The sequence below is a fragment of the Phyllostomus hastatus genome, unplaced genomic scaffold, assembly GCF_019186645.2.
Source record: "Phyllostomus hastatus isolate PE091 unplaced genomic scaffold, TTU_PhHast_1.1 phas_contig_1, whole genome shotgun sequence".
Classification (NCBI taxonomy): Eukaryota; Metazoa; Chordata; class Mammalia; order Chiroptera; family Phyllostomidae; genus Phyllostomus; species Phyllostomus hastatus.
In genome coordinates this window covers 133,969-156,653 of record NW_025333498.1, presented here as the reverse complement: position 1 = coordinate 156,653, position 22,685 = coordinate 133,969, and the positions used below count along the sequence as shown (strand labels likewise).

The window sequence follows — 22,685 nt, the reverse complement described above, 5'->3', positions numbered from 1 at the left end:
CCCAAAAACCACCTGCAGGAATGGCCTTCAACACCTAACTGCTCTTAAAAAGCAGCTCTGCTATAGAGGAAACCCCTATCAGACACTGCATGTGCTCTGCCTCTGTTGTGAGCACCCACGGGCATATTACTGCATCTGCCTGGGCCCCTAGTTCTCATGTAGCACGAGGCTGGTGGAATAAATGATCACTAATCCCCTTCCAAAATCTAAAACCTCTGTGGCTCTGAGGTTTACAATAAATGTCAACAGAAGAATAATATAGTTTAATGATTCCAGATGATGAAAATACAGTACTTCCCCTGTACTGCCAACATTCAATTTCCTTAAATAACTAATATGGTTTCGTTACATTCGGCTGAAACTTAGGCAAAATGAAGTTCCATCCACAGCATCACACAATGCACAGATACTGTTGCTGCTTTTGTGAGCGGCACTGCTGTCGTTAGAGAGACTTTTACAGGTAATGACAATGATTTTTTAAAAGAAATGTCATTAGTTGCATAACATTCCATTCAGACAGATGAATCATGAGACAGACCAGAAGATTCTAAGTTACCTGACGCATGCTGACCTGTAACTCTGCTCACATCACAGTCGCCGTGGGTCATGTACACAGCACAACTCACCTCATTCACCTCCTCACCTGGCTCAGGGATGACAAGTTTTGGCAGGTAAAGCAAACAGAAAAAATGGCTGTCATGCAACCCGAAACTAAAAATTGAACTTCCTCCAAATGTTCACTGAGTTCCTAAGGCTTTCCTTTTCACATGGAATGTTTTATCACATCAAAACTATGCCACAGACACACACTTAAAGAAAAAAAATCCATTTGGATGCTATAAAAAGATATCTTGCAAATATTTAGAATCCTATTAGTTAACATAATATAAATTCTTAGTCAGAAATTTCAAGGGTTTTTTTGGGGGGGGTGGGGGATGGAGGTTACTCTTTCCATAACATGTTTGCTTCTAATAGTATAATGTATTGCTATTAACTATAGTACCATCAAAAAGTAGTACTCATTCCTATAGAGTAAAAAGATAATTCCTTGGTTCATCAAGAATTTAATAGTGCTCATGTGTACTAGAGGTGTAGCAGCACATTATAAATATATAAGTACTTAATTCAGAATGTCAGAAAGACCTACAGACAACCTTCATGCTGAGCTACACGCAACTTTCAGAAACACATCTCTGATGGCACGGGCAGCAGAGGCATGATTTCAGAAACAAAAGAACAAGAAAGGACCCAAAAAATGAGAATATAAAGCAGTAAACATGCTAAATTCAGGCAATTTATGTCAATTTAAACATACAGTGATTTCCATACTGAAGACAGAAGCCATGGGTAAGGAAACAGGAAGCAAAAGGCTAATATACTGTATAATAATTGAAAAAAAAACTCAGAATGCCAGCCAGCCCTTTAACTATATTAAAAATTCCTACAAATGCCTGGTATATAAACTGCTAATATTGTTGAACAAATGAATGAATAAATACCAAAACTAATCCACTAAATAAGTCATTAGGAGAAAACTGCATACTATGAAATAATCTGCAATTAAAAAATATTTACTTTTACTTCATTTGCTCTAGCCTAAAACTCACTGTTTAATTATTTTAGACTGCATGGATAATGCAGCACAGACAGCATGAGAGAGAGAAAAAACCTGTCGGTAACATTTATGGAATAACTTGATAGAAAGTAATCATCTCAATATATGGAGAGAAGGCCTATTTCAAACAGTTCATACAGCCAGTATGTTAGGGAATAAAATATACTAAGGTTTCTTTGGATATGCTGAGCTATATACAATTTTTGAGAGCCTCTCGTCCAGGGAGGTCTTCCGTAACTATTTTGAATACATGGGCTTCTCTGTGAACCAAATCTTCAACATGCGCATTAAAGGCAGGACCTGTGACAGTCTGAGACACCAATGCCATGCTGTGAATGCAGAGTCTACTAACTGCTACTATGCCCCCATAATGTCAGACACTGTCCTTCGTCTACGCTGACTGTGTCCTCTCATTTAGTCTCCTGAACACCTTGCAAAGTGCATCCAGAGTACGACACTTTCTAACCCCAGCATGGATTCTTGCAACGTCCATATGAGGATGTCTTAGGCTTTGGAACAGACCAGAGGACCCGTCAGACTGTTAGCAAGACACAGATGTCGACTATGGCAGAGACACTGACTGCTCACTAGGTAGCCGAGGGCATCTCTCCGCTTCCCAGTCTGCTGGCAGACAGGCAGATCATGGGACTAACAGTGAGTGACGGGCTCTGAGCAGGAGCAAAAGGTGTCACCTTAGGGCCAAAGCACATAAGAGCTGGTGTAAGAGTCCCCAGCTCTCTCTGCTTCCCTTGACACCTTTTTCAAGAGGTTTTGAGTTCCAGATGGTGTAATGGCAAGATGGTTGAGCCTTTAATAATCCAATGTGGCAAAAATCAAGAGGGTAGTGAGCCTGCTTCACAAAATGACAGTACAAAGCAAGACCTGCCAACCCATACTGGACACATAGCATCAGCAATAAATCACCTTTTGTTCCTTAAGCCATCCAGGTTTCAGGGTTAGCTCATTTCTACAGCATAAGCTGCCCTATCCTGACTCATAGAGGGTGGAGCAGATGTAGGTTTACGGTGTAAATACAAAAACACAGAGTTTATTCTTAATATATTATTTATTAATTATTGTATTATTTTCCATACAAATAACTGTAAACCTACTTTTGCCCCACCCTGTACAACCAGTAGCAAAAAGTATTTCAGAGTTCAGTTGTCCCAGAAACCATTTCATGTACCAAACTCTTATTTCTAAAAGAGTTTTTAAACTTTAAAGACACGACTTAAAACAACTTTTCTTTGGCAGTAATCATGTGAAAATACCAAAAGAACTTCAGAACAGACACTCGCTACTGCCTCTGATAGCTATTCTGAAAACTAAAGGCCCAGTACATACATTCTTTGTTCCATCTGACTGGATTTCAGATTCAACTCCACCTTTCCCGTCACCCTGAAAAGCATGTTGGTTTAGAGCCTACATAAGACTCAAGTTAAAATACTGTGCTCTTTAGCATTCATATTTTAAGAGCTTTATACAGTTCCTACTGCTCTGCTTCCTAGGAATTGATTTTGTTTTCTGTAAGCAGAAGTGGCCACTTTAATCTGGAAATCTCTTCTTGTGGATTCATTCTGTGAGTGAGTTTGTACTTCAGCTTCAGACTAACAGGAAATGATTTTATTATTATAACTAGTAGCCAAAATAATGATGAGAGTTTACAATCAGCAATACCTCACAACAAGCCTGACCACTTTATAACATTATCTTGTTAACTCTCATGATATTGGTACCAGTGTCTTTTTTTTTTCTTATAGATTAAGAAACAGAGGCTTAAAAATATTGCATACTTCACCCCAGCTAGTAAGTGGTCTGGAATTACTAGTCAGTCTGACCTCAGAGCCTGGGCTCTTACGACTGAAAACCCCAGAACTTCTCAATGTGTGCTGCATGGGGTGATCCTGGGTGGTTTATAGACAAGTTATGCTTAAACAGTTCATGTTGTTAGAAAGAAATGCAACTAACACAGGTAACCTTTCCCAGACTTATTGCTTAGAACAAGGTCAGGGTAGATAATCAACTTGTTTTGTTTTAATCAAGTGGTTAAAAAAATGTTAACAGTACAGTTGATAATTCAATATGTCAAAAATCAAGAAGGTTCTGGGTAAGTAACAAAAAGCTAGAAAATGACAGGCTACATTTTTCAACATGGAGGGGAGAACATGAAGACTGCAGCACAGAATGCAAGGTCCAGCTTTGGCTGCATGCAACTAGCTTCCTGGCATCACCGTTGTGGCTTCTAGTTTTTCTCTATAAACTATTAGCTGAAACTCTGGGGTCTCAGAGCTCTAAAATATATGGTCTTAGAACATGCCTTTGAAATATGAGGCACCTTCATTTTTATATCCTTTAAACTACACATGCTCCCCTCCCTTTATCTAACATAAATTAACTAATTAATAATAAAATAAAATATGTGACCTTAATGTCTTAGCTAACTATTGTGGCCTTACTTTATTTTATTATCCAAATACAAAGAAATAGGAAAAAATATGGTAAAACACAAGCCATGATATTTTTGTAAGACGGAGTCAAACACAGTTGTTCTGTCACTTATCTTCGAAGATTCAGTCAACACATGGACACTAAGAAGTATACTCAACGTGTGGTCCGCACAAATGTTGGTAAACTCTCTATTACTGGGTCCACGACAAGATAAGAAGCTGGTACCAGAATATGAAATAACTACATCAACAAGCCCACTATTCAGTTTAGATAATTTTTAATAGCGAGACTTTCTAAATGAAGGAAGCAGTTACACTGATTTACATTCTGGCGGAAGTTTCTCATCTAGCACCAAACCGACGGTCGCTTGGCACTCTGAGCAGCACAGGTGTACAGCGCAGTGTACACTTCTCAGTTTCACAATGTGCGTTTCCCTCGCTCTGCTCTGGTGCCCGAAGCTGCCCGCAAATGAGAAATGGCAAGTCAAGCCTTCTGAAGTGTTTTTCTTTTGAATAGTCAGAAAACTAAGCACAAGACCAAACATTAAGAGGAATTAGAGTGTGAGGCTGAAACAAATGTGACAGGCCCTGCCTCCTGTTTCAAGGGTGCCCACTTGATCTTTCACGGAAAGCTGTGTGAGTTTGCTACCTGAAGTCTTTCTGCACAAAATAAACATTGGGCTCTTCTTATTTAGTGAGTTTGGGAGAAGGCAACGTGAAACTTGTGAGGGGTCAATTCTAATTTTGGAGACCAACCAATAAATGATAAACCTAGTGGTTTCTGCAAACCATTTGCAAGGCATTAATTGCTATAATTTGGAGATCCAGAGCTACAGCCACACCTCAACCATGTCTGGAAGTCTCGGGGTATATGTGAGAAAATGTAATTAGCATCTGATTTGAGAACCATGTTTACACCCATTTTCCCCAAGTGGTGGCCTGATAGTTTCAACTTTTTTTCTTTGTATTCCTAACAAAACCCATATACTGCCTAAAATGGCAAGAGAAAGATTTGTATTTCTGATCCAAGAGGGTATATTTTCCCTCCACAATAGGAATGCTGAATAGTCAGCTGGAATGAGTTATACAGTGTAAAATATTATTAACAATTAGGCAAACCAAAAACAAAAACAAAAACCCTCAAACTTATAGACAGCCAGGAAATATAAGCCAAGGGAAGCACAATCAGAATGTGGAGTCTGCCAGTAAACTACACCTTGCCGGCCTGATGCTCCACCCAAATCCTTCCCCTTTGGAACTTATTTCTATTGAGACCATTTCTCTGTTCCACAAATAAGACTAGATGTTGCTAGGAAACAGCCCAGATTCTCAGGACACAACTGAAGGGGAGCAGCTGCTTCCTACCAAGAGGTATAGAAATCTGAAGCTATTTCTGACACACGTGCTACTGTTACGAAACCTGCATTTTCAGCACCTCTATTTCATAGAACTCAGGAGCTGTTGAGCAAGAACAGCCTTCAATTTATGACATAACTACGACCCTGAAACTCTTTTCCCTATCCCAGCCTTGCATTTTTTTCTTTTCTTTCAGGTCTTCTCCAAATGTACCATCTCACCTATCTTCATTTAAAAATGACAAACTGACATATTTCCAAGTTGCTGATTAGTCACTGAAAGATCCTCCATTACATTATTAGTCCTACTACACTCTTGAACATTTCCACATGACTTGGAGTTGCTGTTCTCAAATAACAAGTTTTTTTATTTCTTTTCAAAACAACCTAGTGGTTTTCAGTTATGTTAAAGCCTCCCTGAAGCAGTAACCACTGAAGCAGCCCTCTCACCCTTTGTCCTGCCTTTAAAGGCAGCCGGTGTCCCTCTTTTCCCGTCCTCATCTTTCTTCATACCCACCCCGGCAGCTCAGCAGGGGAGAACTGCTGGTAGAATGAAGCCTCACTGAAGATAAACAAAGAGTGGAGGACTCTTACATGTGTAGCAAGAACTCTGAAGTGCCAGCAGCTCCTTCTAACTCTCTCTTTTATCATCCATAGCTTTTAATCTTCCTGACTGTCACCTCTTGATGGCTTTATAGATGCAAGTCAAGATATTACAACCTTCCACCAGAGTCCCAAGCACAAGAGAAAGGGAAATTTAAAGACTCCCTCTTTGTGGAGCTCTGGCTTTTCATTGTAGAAAGAAGTTCACCAAAGTCTTCCCCTTACATCTCTCTCACTGGCCAGACCTAGGTCACGTGCCCACTCCTAGACAACTCACTAGTCAGATTACCATACAGAGTTAGACCTTTCATGAGTGTGGGCAGGGCCTACCTGCCCGAGGTCAAGGGCTGGTTGCCCATACCTTGACCCCAGCAGGAAAAAGGGATCAAGAAATGGGTGTCAGTTAGAGACCACAGTGCTGCTCCCCATTCTTCTCCAAGTGGGGTGGCAGAGTCCCCACAGAAGTGAGGCTGTCTCCAGGACAGCCTGCCAGGGCCTCAAGCGAGAAATGGCTATCTCTGCATAAAGCCAGGTCTCTTTTCACTCACGCTGAGGTCCCCAGATAAGCCAGTCTTTCTTCTTAGCACAGCCATGGCCCTGACACTATATAAATGAGCCACAGTTAATATTTTAGATGCGGGGGACCCATCTATGCCTTTTAGACCCACTCATTATAGAAGACTCGCTAAAACCAACATCATGCCTGAGAACACCAAGTACCTCATTCTACCTGTGTGGTATGTTTATTTGTAAATGCTAGTCTGTATCTGTCCTAGCCCCTTGCGAGGTCTGAGGGAGCCAGTTCCTCACCCCTCTCCCCTGCCAGGATCAAAAACTATTAGAAAACACACTAAGAAGAACAGACGAACAGGCGGGACTCAAAGTATCACTTATTATTTATTTAGAGTTCTCTGGAAATAGCTCAATGGAGAAATTAAGTGGAACCTCTTACTGCCTACCCTAAGTCAAAAGCATGGGCGGAACTTCTGCTTCAGGCCATACTGAAGTCATCAGTTCCAGACTAGCCTTCCTAATGGAAACTATAAAAGGAAGAGGCAGGGGTTTCCAGATATTGCCCCACAGGTGGTGTAAGACTAAAATCCTAGGGAGAAGAGAAACTTACGAGGTGACTCTATGACCACTCAGATCTCAGCCAGGGGTGCAGTGCAGGGAACGAGGGTCCATGGCCGTTCTGATGAGCTGAGGAGGCAGCCATCTCCAGGCAGAGCACAGGAAAAAGTTATGGAGGAGTGAAGGCCCAAAGCCCATATGTGGATCCCCCACAGGCCTTTGGCTAAAATATGGGCCATGCATGTGCAGGGTAAGACTACCAAGGCTTTCCAGACAGTGGCTGCTACAGGGCTGATAGTAAAATGGAGATAGCAGAGGGCAAGTAGTGCTGGAGAACACTGCAATTACAGCCCAGCCAGAGCGAAGAGACCTTCTTCACATTGCAGGCATCCAGCTGAGAAATCAGAAATGCCCCTACTTAGGGATAAGTACACAGTCTTAGAGTCAGGCCTGCTGTAGACCCACCTAACAAAGCCCAAAACCAAGCCCTAGCAAAATCCATAGGACAGCAAACCCAGAGGCTGAATGCCATCAAGTTAGAAGTGCTGGCGAACCACGGTGGGCTCGCCACTAGTCCATCTTAACAAAGTATAAAAGCATACCTACCAAATTCAAGGAAATAAATCTGCCTACTAGAATAAAAATTAGCATTAAAACAAAAATCATTCCTCAGAACTCAGGCTTTCTATAATATGGAGTCCTCAATGTCTACTATAAAATCAAAAGTTGTGCTAGATATGCAAAGAAACAAGAAAATGGGACCACAACCTTGTAGAACTACATGAAATGATTTAACATATGTGTCATTGAAGTCCAAGAAAAAGAAGTGAAAACATAGAAAAAGACATTTGAAGAAACAATGGCCAAAATATTCCAACTTTCAGCAAAAACATTTACTTACAAAGCTTAGAGAATCCCAATGAGGATAAATAAAATTTTTTTTTAATTCAGACCTAAGTACATTGTAGACAAACTGCTAAAAACCAGGATAAAGAGAAAACGCTGAAAGTAGCCAAAGAGGGAAAAAAGTCACTAAATACAGGAGAGCAAAAACACAATGATGATACATGAGAAACATACAGAAGCATCTTAAAATAAACGGAAGAGGAGTTAGAGTTAGCACTTTTCAAGAGATTTATTTCCTAACTCTACTTTCCTAGACAAATCCTTAGACTGATTCCAGATTTAGCACTCTGACCTCTATTTCTGCCTCCAGAAAATTAAACATAAGAACATGAAGATTTTGTGGCCTTGGTCATTCGGAGATAGGATGAACTTGGCTATGAATCCCTTAGTTCCTTCTGGATTAACTCTAGACAGGAAAATACAACAAGTGGGTTGGGGCAGCAGAAAGAAAGGCGGGGGAAGTATGAAGTAACAAGAGTCAGTGCCTGAAGTGACTCTAGCATCTTACGGACTAAGTCATTCATACAGAAATCGTCCCATACAGAAAAGATAAAATGGTTTATGTCCCAAAGAAATATCACACAAAAAGCATTTAAGAAAAACACAGTCTGTTCTTTATAGTCTCGTATTAAGCATTACAAAATCTAAAATGAGATGAAAGGAAAAAATATTGTAAGAAAAGTGAAAAGAAAAAAGTTTATGAAATCCAAAAGGGTGAAACTACATCAAAACCAAAAGAGTTCCTTCAGAACAGTGAGATATTTTGTGAACATAATAGATATCAGATATAAAAATATGATTTTTAAATCATGGGACTTCCTCACTTTGAATATATATTTAAACACATTTGGGGGAAATACTGAACTCTGAAGACCTTCCCCTCTTTTGTTGTCATTAGAAGAAAAAAACTTCATTGATGTTCTCTTTGTCATTTTAGGTTTCTTGCTATCTAGCTGGATTAAACATGAAGAGATATAAAAGCAAATACAAACCGATTAACATAAAATTCCTTGTCGCAGAGCAACATAAAGTACAATGGGTTTAACATTCTAATACAATCTCAGCAAGGATGTCACTTTGCCTCAAACCAGGGTTTCTCGACTGTGGCACAGTTGATATTTGGGGACAGGTGAGTCTTTGTTGTGAGGGGCTGTCCTGTGCATGTCAGGATATTTAGCAGCAGCCCTGGTCCCCCTTTCCCCCCACAAAGTCGTGCCACCCAGACATGTCTCCAGATATTGCCAAATCCCCCGCAGGGAGAAAAACCGCTCTGGCTGAGAAGCACTGCCCTAAATAGGTCTTTCCCCCCCTAACTTATTTATTTAAAAACAAAGAAACATGCTTGATTTATAATCTACATCAAAAGCAACAATGTCTTTTTAATAAAACAACTGATGTTAGCTTTTTTTAATTCCCTTCATTCAGTGAACAAGTTCTCTAACTTTGGGGAATGTTAGATTTTATTGTCGTTTGATTTACATTTTCATTGTGGTTGGTTAATAAGTGTTGACCTTTGCTTTCAAATAAAACAGACTTTATATTTTCTGGGATACATTATTCATCATTCACCTACCTATGGAGACAACTTAACTGAAGAGAGCTGGGACACTGATTAAAACAAATAGCAACCTATTTCTAAGTCATGTGTTAGAAGAACATGACACTTTCTTCACCTAATTGATCCAGGACACATCAAAGATTCTGAAATAATACTTTAGACTGAAAGTTGTCCTTAATAAAATTCAACCTTCAGAAAATACAGGACATTTTTCCAGATCAGTTACCTAAATCTAGGAATCTTTTTCATCAGTGTAAAAAACATTCATAAATGCCAACAGCCATCCCTTTCCAATGTGGAACTATTGCTCCAAAGCAATGTGAAGTTTTAGAAAGAAAATACTGTGAAATCTGCAGGTTCTGGCATTTAATTAGGGTAGAGATATAACCACAGAATTCATGTCAGCAAAGGTATCTATAATTGTCCTTCCCCCACCCAAAGAAAAAGAAAGAATTCCCAGAATCTTGCTGTTTTTAGTTATATACATGAGTTCTTTGTACAGGAGAAATACAGAACAGGATAAAGTCAAAGTAAAATGTAGGCTCGCAGCCACAGCAAGTCCATTGCATTTGACTCACCTATGTGATAAAGTCCAATCCAGTCACTGGGATCCACCTCCTCTTTAATGTCCCAGAAGATAATGAGGTTCTGGGCTTGCCCCAGCGTGTACTCATACATGCTAGCAGTCAGGCTGGAACGGCTTTCAGAGGTCACCAGGTCCGTGTCACTGTTGGCCCGCTGCAGGGTCATGTTCTCTGGCATGGAGCTCTGGGCGGCGAGGCTCTGGAGGTTCTCAGGGCTCAGAGTGTACCGCATCTGGGGATTTCGACGCCGCACGAAGAGCAGGTGTTCCCGGGCTGAGCTGGCCATCCCGTCTGCCTCTCTGAGGTTGGCTTCCTACAAAGCTGCAAGACCAGACAAGCACACAGCATTAGGGCTGCAACACGAGGAATTAGGTTTAAGCCGCCCAGACATAAAGCCTTGAGGAGTGTCTATTAAAGCCTGACCATGCAATAATCTTTCACTATCAAAATAAAACTTCTTATTCTACTGTCAACTGCTGATGTCAGAAACCACTGAAGTCAGACGATGGCCAAGGCCATCACAAGCCTGTGGCCCTCGGTTTCACGCAGCACAGCTTCCTCCTAGGAAGTAAGGAAGAAGAGGATTTCTCTACCATCCCTTTTAGGTCTATCATTTTTCCTTCAGAAATGGCACCCTCTTCTCTTTCATCCCCCCCCCCACACACACACATAATTATTTGCTGCTGCCATTACATTTTAAAATAGCAAGGCAAAAAATTTTGACACATGCAAAACACAGTTGAAATCTTCCATATTCCACTCAGGACAAATTCATTTGCTCAATTTCTTTTGCATAGGAATGTAACTCACTAAAGTCTTTTTCAGGAGCTCCTCATTTAACTGCAGTGGCTCTCATGGTTAAAATTACAACATCCAAGTGTGCCCTATCACTCCTTTCATGTTTGCTTTTCCTTTCAACAGCAATTTTTATGATCTGATGTACCACATAGTACCACGCACTTATTTATTGGTTATCGTGTACTTTCCCCACAAGAATATAAACTTAGGGAAAGATAGTCTCTTCAGTAAGCTAAAACTGAATTTAAAACTTGAACATGGAGCTGAAACCATAAAACTCCTATTAGAAAATACATGCAGTAAACACCCTGACATCGGTTTTGGCAATGGTAGTTTGGATTTGACACCAAAAACAAAGGCAACAAAAGTAAAAATAAAGAAGTGGGGCTGGTCCGACCAATAAGGCTCCATACAGCAAAGGAGGCAATTATCAAAATGCAAAGGCAGCCTATGGAATATCAGAAGGTATTTGCAAATCATGAGTCTAATAATGGGTTCATATCCAAAATATAATTTTTAAAAATCATACAAGTCTGGTGCCAGGTGGGTACTAGGAATATCAGGGGAACAATTTCTAAAGTATATGATCTAACCACTATGGCATACACCTGAAATTAAAACAAAATAATATTGGATATAAACTGTAACTAAAACTAATTTTTTTAAATCACACAACTTAATAGCAAAAAAATACAATTAAAAATGGACAGAGGAACTGAATGGACATTTCTCCAAAAAAGATATACAAATAACCAATAAACACATGAAAAAGTGCTCAAACATCACTAATTATCAGGGACATACATATCAAAGCTACAATGAGGTATCACATCACACCTGTTAGAATGGCTATCATCAAGAAGACAAGTGGTGGTGAGGATGTGGAGAAAAGGGAACCCTTGGGCACTGTCGGTGGGAATGTAAATTAGTAATACAGTCATGATGAAAATCAGCACGGCAGTTCCACAAAAACGAAAAATAGAACTAGTCTATGATCCAGCAATTCCACTTCTGGGTATTTATCCAAAGGAAATAAAAACAGGATCAAAGAGCTCTCTGTAGCCCCATGCTCAATGCAGCAGTATTCACAGTAGTCAAGATACAGTGACAACCTAAGCATCCATCAACAAATGAATGAATAAAGAGGTGGTATAGGAGGTCCATCCAGAAGATATCCAGCCATGTGCTATGAAAAATAGAGACATTTATTGGAGAAGATACAAGATACAAGAAACACTGTATATAAGACAATGACACCTCAGTCCCCTTCAAAGCAGGCACCTTGGGACCTCACACAGTTCTCCCATTTGCAATCAACTGCCCTATCATATTTTCCTGAATTTCATCAACTGTCTGAAATCTCTTCCCTTTCAAAGGCGATGTTAGTTTTGGGAAAAGCTAGAAGTCACAGGGTACCAAATCAGGGCTTTAGCAGGGCTGAGTCACCTGGGTGATTTCCTGTTTTGCCAAAAGATTCTGCGTAAGAAGTGATGCATGAGTGGGCACATTGTCATAATAAAGCTGCCAATCACCAGTTACCCATAGCTATATCCTTCTGAATCAACGAAATAAGTTTCCGCAAAGGAATGTTCAAGCTTAACACAAAATCTGATGCAGATTCATTGCTCTACTCACTCAGTCATCTTTGAATGCGCCAGTAGCCACATAATATATATGCTCACTCAATGGCTTCTACCACCCCCACTGACTAGTACAATGAAGTCATCACTGTTCATGCATGCGCATTCCAGCCCAGTCTCCTGGGCTGCCAGGTTACATCAATGTTATGCAAACTATTCTCACTATTTTAACAATGGCTGGACTTTTTCTCAATAGACCTTGTATATACATATATATGTATAAAATGAAATATGATTCAGCTGTGAGAATGAAGGAAATCCTGCTAGTTGTGACAACATAGATGGACCTTGGGCATTATGCTAAGTGAAATAAGCCAGAGAAAAACAAATATTATATTATCTCACCTATATGTGGAATCTAAAAAAGAAAAAGGAAAAAAGGTCAAATTCTTAGAAACAGAGAATAGAAGAGTGGTTACCAGGAGCTGAGACGTGAGACAAATAGGGAAAGGCTGGAAAAAGGACACAAAACATCAGCCATGTAGTCCCAGGTCTAAGGATCTAACGTAAAGTATGGTAACTACAGCTGATCATACTGTGTGATATCATTGAAATTTGGTCAAAGAGTAGACCTTAAATGTCCTCACCAAGGGAAATATATGTGAGACAATGGATATGCTCATTAACTAGAAGGTGAAAATCCCTTAACAATGAATACATAAACATCACCACAATGTACACTTTAAATATCTTACAGTACAATTTGCCAGTTATACCTCAATAAAGTTGAAAGAAGGCAAGACTGTAAGCTGCACAAAGGCAGAGATTTTCATCTGTTTTGTTGACTACTTTATCCCCAGTGTCTACAACAGTCCCTGGGACATGATAGGTATCAATAAGTATTTATTAAAAACAACTTCTGTTATTTTAATAGGGAAATATCATAGTCACTGAATTGATGCCTATGGCAGCAATTTTCAACCCGTGCACCACAAGAACTTCTAGAACACGCGATACCTGACTGTGCAGTCAGGGACACTGATCCTTTTTCCCTTAGACAGTCAAATAAAAAATGGCAGCAGCCAACACAACCAATGCCATCTGGTGTGAATGATTCAAAATTATACCTATTTTTTGACAGATCAGTAAAAAATATCCTATATTTTTGGTGTGTCACAGAACTTTAGTAATTAGTTTATGTGTACCCTGAGATGAAAAAGGTTGAAAATCACTGCTCTGTGGCTGAGAGTTGGGAAGAGAAACACTAGGACTTGAAAATGAATTAAAGAAATTGAATGCTAAAGACCACATTTACACATGAAAAATCACTATCCATCTCCCTAGTGCTGGATGACCCTGTGCTCAGGTACAAGGGAAGAAAAAAATGTCCGTCCTCACCCTGCCTTCCTATTCAACATGGCTTCCAGTTCCCAGAGCTCGGAAGTCAACTATGTTATAACACACAGGTCTTTGAGTTATACAGCTCACGATGCAAGAACATGGCTCTTAAAGAATTGTTTCTACATAAAAATTTAATTCCAACTCTGAAACAACTCACTTGTAAAGAACTTTTAAAGGTCACCACTCATAGACTGGTAACTACACGTAGTGAGATGTGAGATTAGAGAGAGAAGATTAGGAGAGTTTGGGTGCAGAATGTGAAGTAATTCCATTGTAACCTCACCAAGAGTCAGGAGCATAGAGCCATTCCAGGGTCTTGAGCAGAGGAGTCAAAATATGAACTGTAAATATGGGATGAGAGCATATGCAGGGCTGATCGTCAGAGGAAGGAAACAGAGGTGGGAAACCAGTTAGCAGCTAGTTAGGGCATCTGGCACTGACTACTGAAAAATGGATTTTAGTTACACAAAAAGATCAGGAATATTTCAAAACAAACAAACAAAAAAGCCTAAAGACTCAGCAACAGATTGACTACAGGGGATAAAAATAAAGAAGAAATTAAGAATAAATTCTGGATTTTCAATCTAAGCAAAAACAGAATCCCAGAAACTTTTTTTATTATTTTTTAAGTACAACTAAACAACATTTTGAAGCTGTCTTCATTTTCACCCCACCACAGCCCTCCGCCCCACCCTTTCCCGCTTCCCACCCTCGAACCTACCCGCTTTGGCTTTGTCCATGTGTCTTTTATATATACACGTTCCTTGATGGACCTCCCACTATTTTCCCCCATTATAGTTCTCCTCCCTCCCCTCTAGTTACTGTCAGAATCCCAGAAACTTTTGATAAGGCTCAGACAAATCAATACCATTTGGGGTGAGTGTGAAGTAAATGCCATATATCCATGTCACTATGTCCTAAAGACTCTTGTGAGGGTGGGCATGAGTTGCTCATTATTATGAGGCCAGAGATAAAACAAGTATTCAAATATAAGTTTCTGCTTAATAGTGCCCTTAGTATTTAGTATTTAAAATTGACTATGCCAATGTATTTCTTAAGAGCTTATCAGCTCAGTGTTTAAAAACCTCATTCAGATGCTTTACTTTACATAACTTAGATCCATGGAAAAGAGTAAGAATGCTTCAATTACAACGAGCTGCTATTACCAAACCTGCTGTGGAAAACTTCATTTTTCCCTTATAGGAAAAGTAATATATGTTTAGATTTCAAATTTCTATAATGAATAGAATCAAACACCATTCAAAAAATACACTTACAAAGTCGCATAAAGGTGAAAAAATCAAACCACTCTAAATTTTATAGTTAAACGTTTTAGTCTACTGCTACTCAATCAATAAGGAATAACTGCTTTTGATTTTCTGCTACTGAAATCTAAGAATTCTTAATTGGCTTCTTGGTTTCACATCTATGCTCTCTGCAATGAGAAAGACAAATTTTCTTCAGAATATTACCCATGCTCTTCTGAAAAGCTTTAGAAGATAAAGCTGATAGTAAGGGAAACTGCGTAGTCTCCACCATAGTTATGAACAGGAAGAAGGTTCTTGAAAGCTCCTTCGCTAATCCCTCCCACGGTGAGCCTCTGCTGCTGCTCCGTGTCCCATTCCCAACGGACCCGATTTACCTGGCTATAGCACTCCTTAAATAAACCCTCCCTCTTCTCATTGTGATTAGGTCTGCACTATGCTGCTCTCTCAGATAACAGACATCTGCTTAAACAACCCAAAACAAAATCATTTTTCTTCCAGAGGTCAAGAGAGATGTAATTACTAAGCACATTGCAAAACACCTTAGTATACAACTTCATTCCCCAAAGCAGCAGATTTTGTTTAGAAGAGACAGACAGGAGCAGATGACAAATATATTAAGCAACTGTTTTTATCTAAAATATTTTTGCTAGAGCATTTGGAGGTGAATGTCAGTTTACTTAACCTCACCTGAGGGGTAATCACGGAACCCATGCACTAGCAAATGATTTTCACCTACCCTGGAAACTGATAAATAAAAGCAATAATGGCTAATGTCTCTGTTTAACCCTTGAAAATTCCCCAAAGTGCCACACACCCACACAAACCCACACCTGTTTATACTATGCTTCAAACGCCATGTGTGTTTTACCACATAAGTGAGGAAAACAAAGAGGAATAAAACTATATTTATGTGAAGAGACACTAAAGAACATTAGTCTGCAAAAAGGAGAGATATGAGATGTCTGGAAAGAGAAAACAAAGACCTATCGGACCCAACAATGCCAGGTAGCATCTGAGATGAAGAAATTCATCAGCAAACTCTCAACCAAGGATCCCTCCTAGCAGTTTTCCACTGTGTCCACTGCTAAGACAAAGCATTCCCAGTCATTATCGGTGTTTATCAGACACAGTTAGAACCCAGAGCTCAGCTGACTGGGCAAGAGAGTGCTAGTAAAACAATTAAGGCCAGAAACCTCTCTCCTGCACACCTGCAAGTAACTGCCCATCACTCCTGGGCACTGATGGAGAGCCTGGGGTGATGCAGCCCCCCCTCACTTCTTCCTAGGTGGAAGTTTCCAAAAATGCAATTTTCCCTCCAGGCTGCTGCCCTTTAAGAAAAGGCTCTTCTCCCTGCAATTTTATCAAATGATACCTTATGATCCCCAACATAAAAATAACCCACTTATAAATCTGGAAAAGGGAAGTACCCAAACAGAAATAAATTGTTTTAAGTTCCAAAAGCTGTTGATTTTAAAAACTGAGTACAACAGTGCTTTCAAGATGCTGATTTAGGTTTAAATCACTAAATATGCAATTAGGCGAGAAAATAATTAGGATTTGGTTTAACTCTTTTTAGTTCTTTGAACTCAATAAGGTTTCTAATTCCATTATTTAATTAAACTGTTCTGTGTAGGTGTGATTAGACAATTCACAAAAGAAAAAATCATCAGTAATTATATATAAAAATAAATGTAAAAAATAAGCTGTGATTTTTTTCTCCCCTAAAACGTCAGCGTTGGGAAACAACAGTCACAAAAGGCAAGGCAGAGACCCGCCTGCTGCTGAGGGGAGCAGCTCTACAAAGCTTGCTTGGACTCGCTCGCTCACGCCTCTGACTCAGTGATCGGTCCGGGGCTCAGCCTAAGGAAAGGGGCAGAGACACTGGCAAAGATTTATGAAAAGAAACGCTTACCACATTATTCATAACAGGATGCAGCTTGAAAGCAAAATAAATTTTCAACAATAACAAAGAGTTCAATTATGGGATATTTACATTATAGACTACTACGGAGCCTTTAAAAACATATTTTTTAACATTTAACTTGGGAACTTGTTCACTCTAATATAATAACTGAAAGCAAATAGTGTTATATACACAATATATAATTGACCCTTGAACAATGTGGAAGTTAGGGATACCGATCACCTGGCTCAGTTGAAAATCTACATATCATTACTGACACCCTAAAAAACTTAACTACTTAACAGTCTAATGTTGACCAAAAGCCTCACTAATACCATAAACAGTCAATTAGCACATATTTTGTATGTTATATGTATTATTTATTAGACACAGTATTCTTACAATAAGCTAGAGAAAAGGGTGTTATTAAGAAAATCATAGGGAAGAGAAAATATATTTACAATACTATATATGTTTGTTGAAAAAATCCACATATAAGTGGACCTAAGCAGTTTAAACCCACATTGTTCCAGGGTCCACTGTACTTAAATTGGGTTAATAAACACATATAGAAAAAAAGACACTTGTTCAGCAGTTATAAATGGTGGGATTACAAATGATTTTCCTTCCCTTTTGATATGGCACGTCAGTTGCAAGGGACAGAAACTCCTCTGATAAACTGAAACGGAAAGGAAGCTTACTGGAAAGACACAGGTAGCTCACAAAGTAAAAAGAAGAAGAAAAGGAATGAGCCAAAGATGCTCTGGGATGACAGTAGCCACCAGGATCAGGCCACCCGGACATCTGTCCGCTCACCACCATCATGTTGCTCAGGACTGAGTCCGGGAAGACGGAATCCTGTGGACTCGTAGCGAAGAAGAGAAGAACTAGACCAGCAATTCTACCAAAACCGATGGCAGTGGCGGGGGAGTGATTCCTCAAGAAGTGAGCTGTTAGCACAAGAGGAAATGAATGCTGGACAAAAATAAAGGAAAAACACTAACAAAACGTCAGCACCCAAATGACAGACCCTTAAATATACCGTGAGAGGAGAATATAGGATGGCGAGTGTGGGGAGAACCGAAGCAGCATCTTTACTCATTTGCCGTGGCAGCTGGGCACTGACTGTCACGAGGCCCTTACTGGAATGAGAGAATTGGCATTGACACCAATTTTTTAAAACACTGACTATTCTTTTTAAATGCTATTAAATTAAGAAGAGCAAAACTTCATCTCAAGAATCATTTTTTAAATGTCATGTCAGATTAGGAAAACGGAGACCAAAACTTCATATATTTTCTAAACCAATCTGTTTTTCAGTAAGCACAAATGAAGTTCCATGGTTGATCTAGGTATTAAAAAAGAAAAGAAAAGAAAAATTCTATTTCTACATCAGGTACTGTGGGTGGTTTGCTTGTCTACTTACAAATATTGATGCTTTATGTGGGGGAAATGGAATCAACTCATTTTAGAGTCATCTCTTTTGAAAGATATTAAGCTTTTACTCCCCCTAAGGAGGGAAAACAATGCCTTTTTTCTTTTGCATGGAATACATCCCAAAACATTATCTTCAGCTAAAGCTGCCAATAATTACCAATTGTCTGTAAAAGGTATTCAGATATTTAAGAATTCTGCATTATTTTGTGTTGGTTGAAACACATTTAGTGGGCAAGTTTTCCTTGCAAAGAGAAATGACAAAACATAAGCTCCTAGTTACTCATTGTCAGAAACTTCTAGAAAAGATAACCAACTGCATTTAAATACAATTGTTTATTCCATTAAACACCAGAGGTCATAATTCTATACACACTAGTAACTGCAGCATGTACTCTATGCCATACAGAACACATTTTTATTACTATTTTTATTGTTGTTCAAGTACAGTTGTCTCCATTTCCCCCCCACAACACCCCCTTGCTCCACCCACTCCCAACCCCACCCTCGATCCTACCCCCTTAGGCTTCATCCATGTGTCCTTTATACCTGTTCCTTCATGGCCTGTCCCCCTTTTTCCCCCATTATCCCCTCCCCTATCACTGTCAGTTTGTTCTTTATTTGAATGTCTCTGGTTCTATTCTGCTTGTTGTTTGTTTTGTTGATTAGGTTCCACTTATAGGTGAGATCATATGGTATTTGTCGTTCATGGACTGGTTTATTTCGCTTAGCATAATGCTCTCTAGTTCCATCCATGCTGTTGCAAAGGGCAAGAGCTCCTTCTTTCTTTCTGCTGTGTAGTATTCCACTGTGTAACTGTACCACAGTTTTTTGATCCACTCATTTACTGATGGGCACTTAGGTTGCTTCCAGCACTTGGCTATTGTAAATAATGCTGATATGAACCGTGGGGTGCATAGGTTCTTTAGAATTGGTGTTTCAGGATTCTTAGGGTATAATCCCAGCAGTGCAATTGCTGGGTCAAAAGGCAGTTCCATTTTTAGTTTTATGAAGATATTCCCTACCGTTTTCCACAGTGGCTGCACCAGTCTGCAATTCCACCAACAGTGCACTAGGGTTTCCTTTTCTCCACAACCTCGCCAGCACTCACTCTTTGTTGATTTGTTTATGAGGGCCATTCTGACAGGTGTGAGGTGATAACTCATTGTGGTTTTAATTTGCATCTCTTTGATGGCTAGTGATGCTTACCATCCTTTCCTATGTTTCTGGGCCTTCCGTATGTTCTCCTTTGCGAAGTGTCTGTTCAGGTCCTTTGCCCATTTTATAATTGGGTTGTTTGACTTCCCGCAGAACACGTGTTTTAACCTTCATGCCGCTCTCTTTCCTTTCCCACTGTCACCACAGTACTGAGCCAAGTTCACATCATATATCTAGACCATCACTTCTCAGCAGGCCTCTCTGATCTTTGTATTTTCCCCAGACAATCCATCTACTCAGTCCCTGAAGCTCTTTGTGACAATACTCCCAAACAACTAAATAACATAATTAAGGGGCCAAGATGGAAATAAATAAAGGGGCAGGGATGGGGCCACGTTTCAGCAGGGTAAGCAGGGCAGGCCTCTCACAGGCAGTGACATTTAAGCTGGTGAAGCTGAGGCCTAAATTCAGCAGGTCATTGTATAGTCCAGGTCAGGTGAGGATGGGGTGAATCTGAACGGTGGCTCTAGGGGTCCTGGTAGAGAGGAAACGGTGAATTTTTGAGTGTATATCTTTATACTTCTTAAAGAAACCTGAAGTTCCATATAAATCTTCCACACAAGCTTACCTACTCCACTACCCATGGAAACATTTAGCACATCCAGCCCTCCCCACACCATTCCCTCTACTTTCTGCACTGTTCTCCACCTTTAAGGTCTAAGAACCACTCTCCTTTTGAAGAACACCCAGACACAGGCCACATTCCTGTCACTGAATTCCAGTGGCCTTTTCACATCATTCATATCAACTGTACTGCACAATGCCTCATCGCCTATGAACATGCACGTCTTCCCTTGCCAGACTACAAACTCTTTGAGGACAAGTACTACTTCTCCTACATGTTATATCCTCCACAAAACAGTAAGTGATTAGTAAATATTTCTCAAATGAATGAATGGGTGATGTTAACTGCTACTAATGAGAAAAGAAGAATGTAAAAAAGTCAAATCAATGGGATGAATACATGTTGACTTTTTTTAGACTTAACTAGCCATCCAAACAGGATTTATTGAGTCAGGTGTCTACTATGTGATGTAAAGTATACAATAAGGCCCTTGCTATAGCATAGAAAAAAATAAAAGTCAACCTACATGAAAGAAAGGGAGAACAATCAACTGCCTCCTATATTATAAGGCGTAAGTGCAAAAGTCAATAAGAGTTCACCACAGAAAATGATCAGCAGGGGCTACAGTGTTTAAGAAAAGCCAAATGAGAAAAATGAGGCTGGACCTTGAAAAATATGAAAAGGCCAGGGGAATATGGCATTAAGTCTAGGCCAAAGAAAGGATACAATGGAAATGTAAGAAAAGATAGGAATTATCTTTCACTGACCTCACACTGGTCCAAACCACTCTCATTGCTCCTCTGGATGAACAATTGCCTCTTTCCCTGATTGCCATCCTTGATTTCTTGCTATCTATTCTCAACACAGTAACCAGAGTAATTCCCTTCAAATGTCAGTCAGATCATTTTCTCCCTACCCAAAACCCTCCATTGGGCACCACTTCACTCAGAGTAAAAGTCAAAACCCTCGGAATGGTCTACAGGGCCCACATGATCTGGCCCCTGGTCCTCTCTGACCTCATCTACCACTAAGGCCACCCACACTCACACTACCCTAGTCTCACTGTGCTCCTAGAAGGCACCAGCCACACCAACCACAGAGCCTTTGTATCTGCTATTTCCTCTGCCACAGAAGAGTTTCTCTTCAATATCCACACTGCCATTTTGTTACCCCTTCACATTACCAAATGCCACACTCTCAGGAAGACCTTTCCTGACCACCCTGTGTAAAATTTCAACAGCCCCAACACTACCTATACTCCTTCCCTGCTTTATTTTTCCTCCATAGAACTTTCCACATTCTAACATACAGTGTCTCTCTAGTGTCTAGTGGCTCGTTCCACTTGAATGTACGCTTCAAGAAGAGCTGGAAATGACAGACTGATGGTCACTTCTAACTGATGATGATTTTCAACTATATTTAGATGATTTTCTTGGCAGAGCACCTAGAACAATGTCCACTCAATTAAATAATCAGTTATTGGTTTTGACATTAAAAGTGACTTGCCACCACAGTAAGAACTGAAGTCACTTCACTGGCAGAAGTTGCAAGCATGCAGGTTAAATTTCACAGTCTGAGATTGCGAACAGATGCTTATTGCTATTACAGAGGTCCAAAAAAGGTGCATTAGAACAGAAAAAGGAACACAGGATGAAATCAATCAATAGGACTAATCATGGTAGAGAAGGGAGTACCACATAAGTCATGAACACAGATGCCAAACATGCCTTCCTGCTCATGCAAATTAACAGTTCTCAATGCCTACCCTGTGTGAGGTGCTCTTCCAGCTCCAGGGCTCCACAAACAAAATAGATGCCACTCTCAGGGAACTACAGTCTTAAGACTCAAAAACAATTTTTTTAATAATAATGAATAAATCACCCAATTCTAGCAGTACAGAGGATCATCTGGAAGAACCAAAAAAATTAAATGAACATCAATATACAAAATGTGAGTAAGAAAGAAGTTCTTCCAGTATCATGATCCTCTTATTGATGACACCAGCTTTAAACTCAATTCAAGTATTAGGATAAAAAAATGTTAGAAAACCCCAAAAGGAACATCTACATTTCCACAGCACTATTAGTTTTCAAATATTTTTGACAAAGATGAGATCCTTCTTAGGTAGGTATTCATTACGCAGCTCCACTCTGTTAAAGAGCTGAAGAAGAAGGCAAAAAACAAAAATCACAAAATAATGAACTGAAGACTTTTTAAATCAGTCCCTATTCAACCCATGCAGTGAAGTTGATCCCTGCCAGCCACATGTGCGTCAGTCACTCACTCACTGAGTTTCAGACATTCCAACAATATCAATGCAAAGAGAAATTGCATGAGCTAATAAAAGACTCAGGAATTCATAAAAGTTAATGAAAGGGG

General features: G+C 39.7%; 1 protein-coding gene across 3 annotated transcripts in view; it reads right to left on the bottom strand.

Moving 5' to 3' along the window:
* The window catches only part of HECW2 (HECT, C2 and WW domain containing E3 ubiquitin protein ligase 2), a 348,558-nt gene that overhangs the window by 204,084 nt on the left and 121,789 nt on the right, over nt 1–22,685 (bottom strand). For all 3 annotated transcript variants that reach the window (XM_045844433.1, XM_045844343.1, XM_045844520.1), the window contains exon 2: nt 10,134–10,460. In XM_045844433.1, coding sequence (XP_045700389.1) covers nt 10,134–10,425 — 292 coding nt within the window. In that variant the 5' untranslated portion in view covers nt 10,426–10,460. The remainder of the gene's footprint in view (nt 1–10,133; nt 10,461–22,685) is intronic.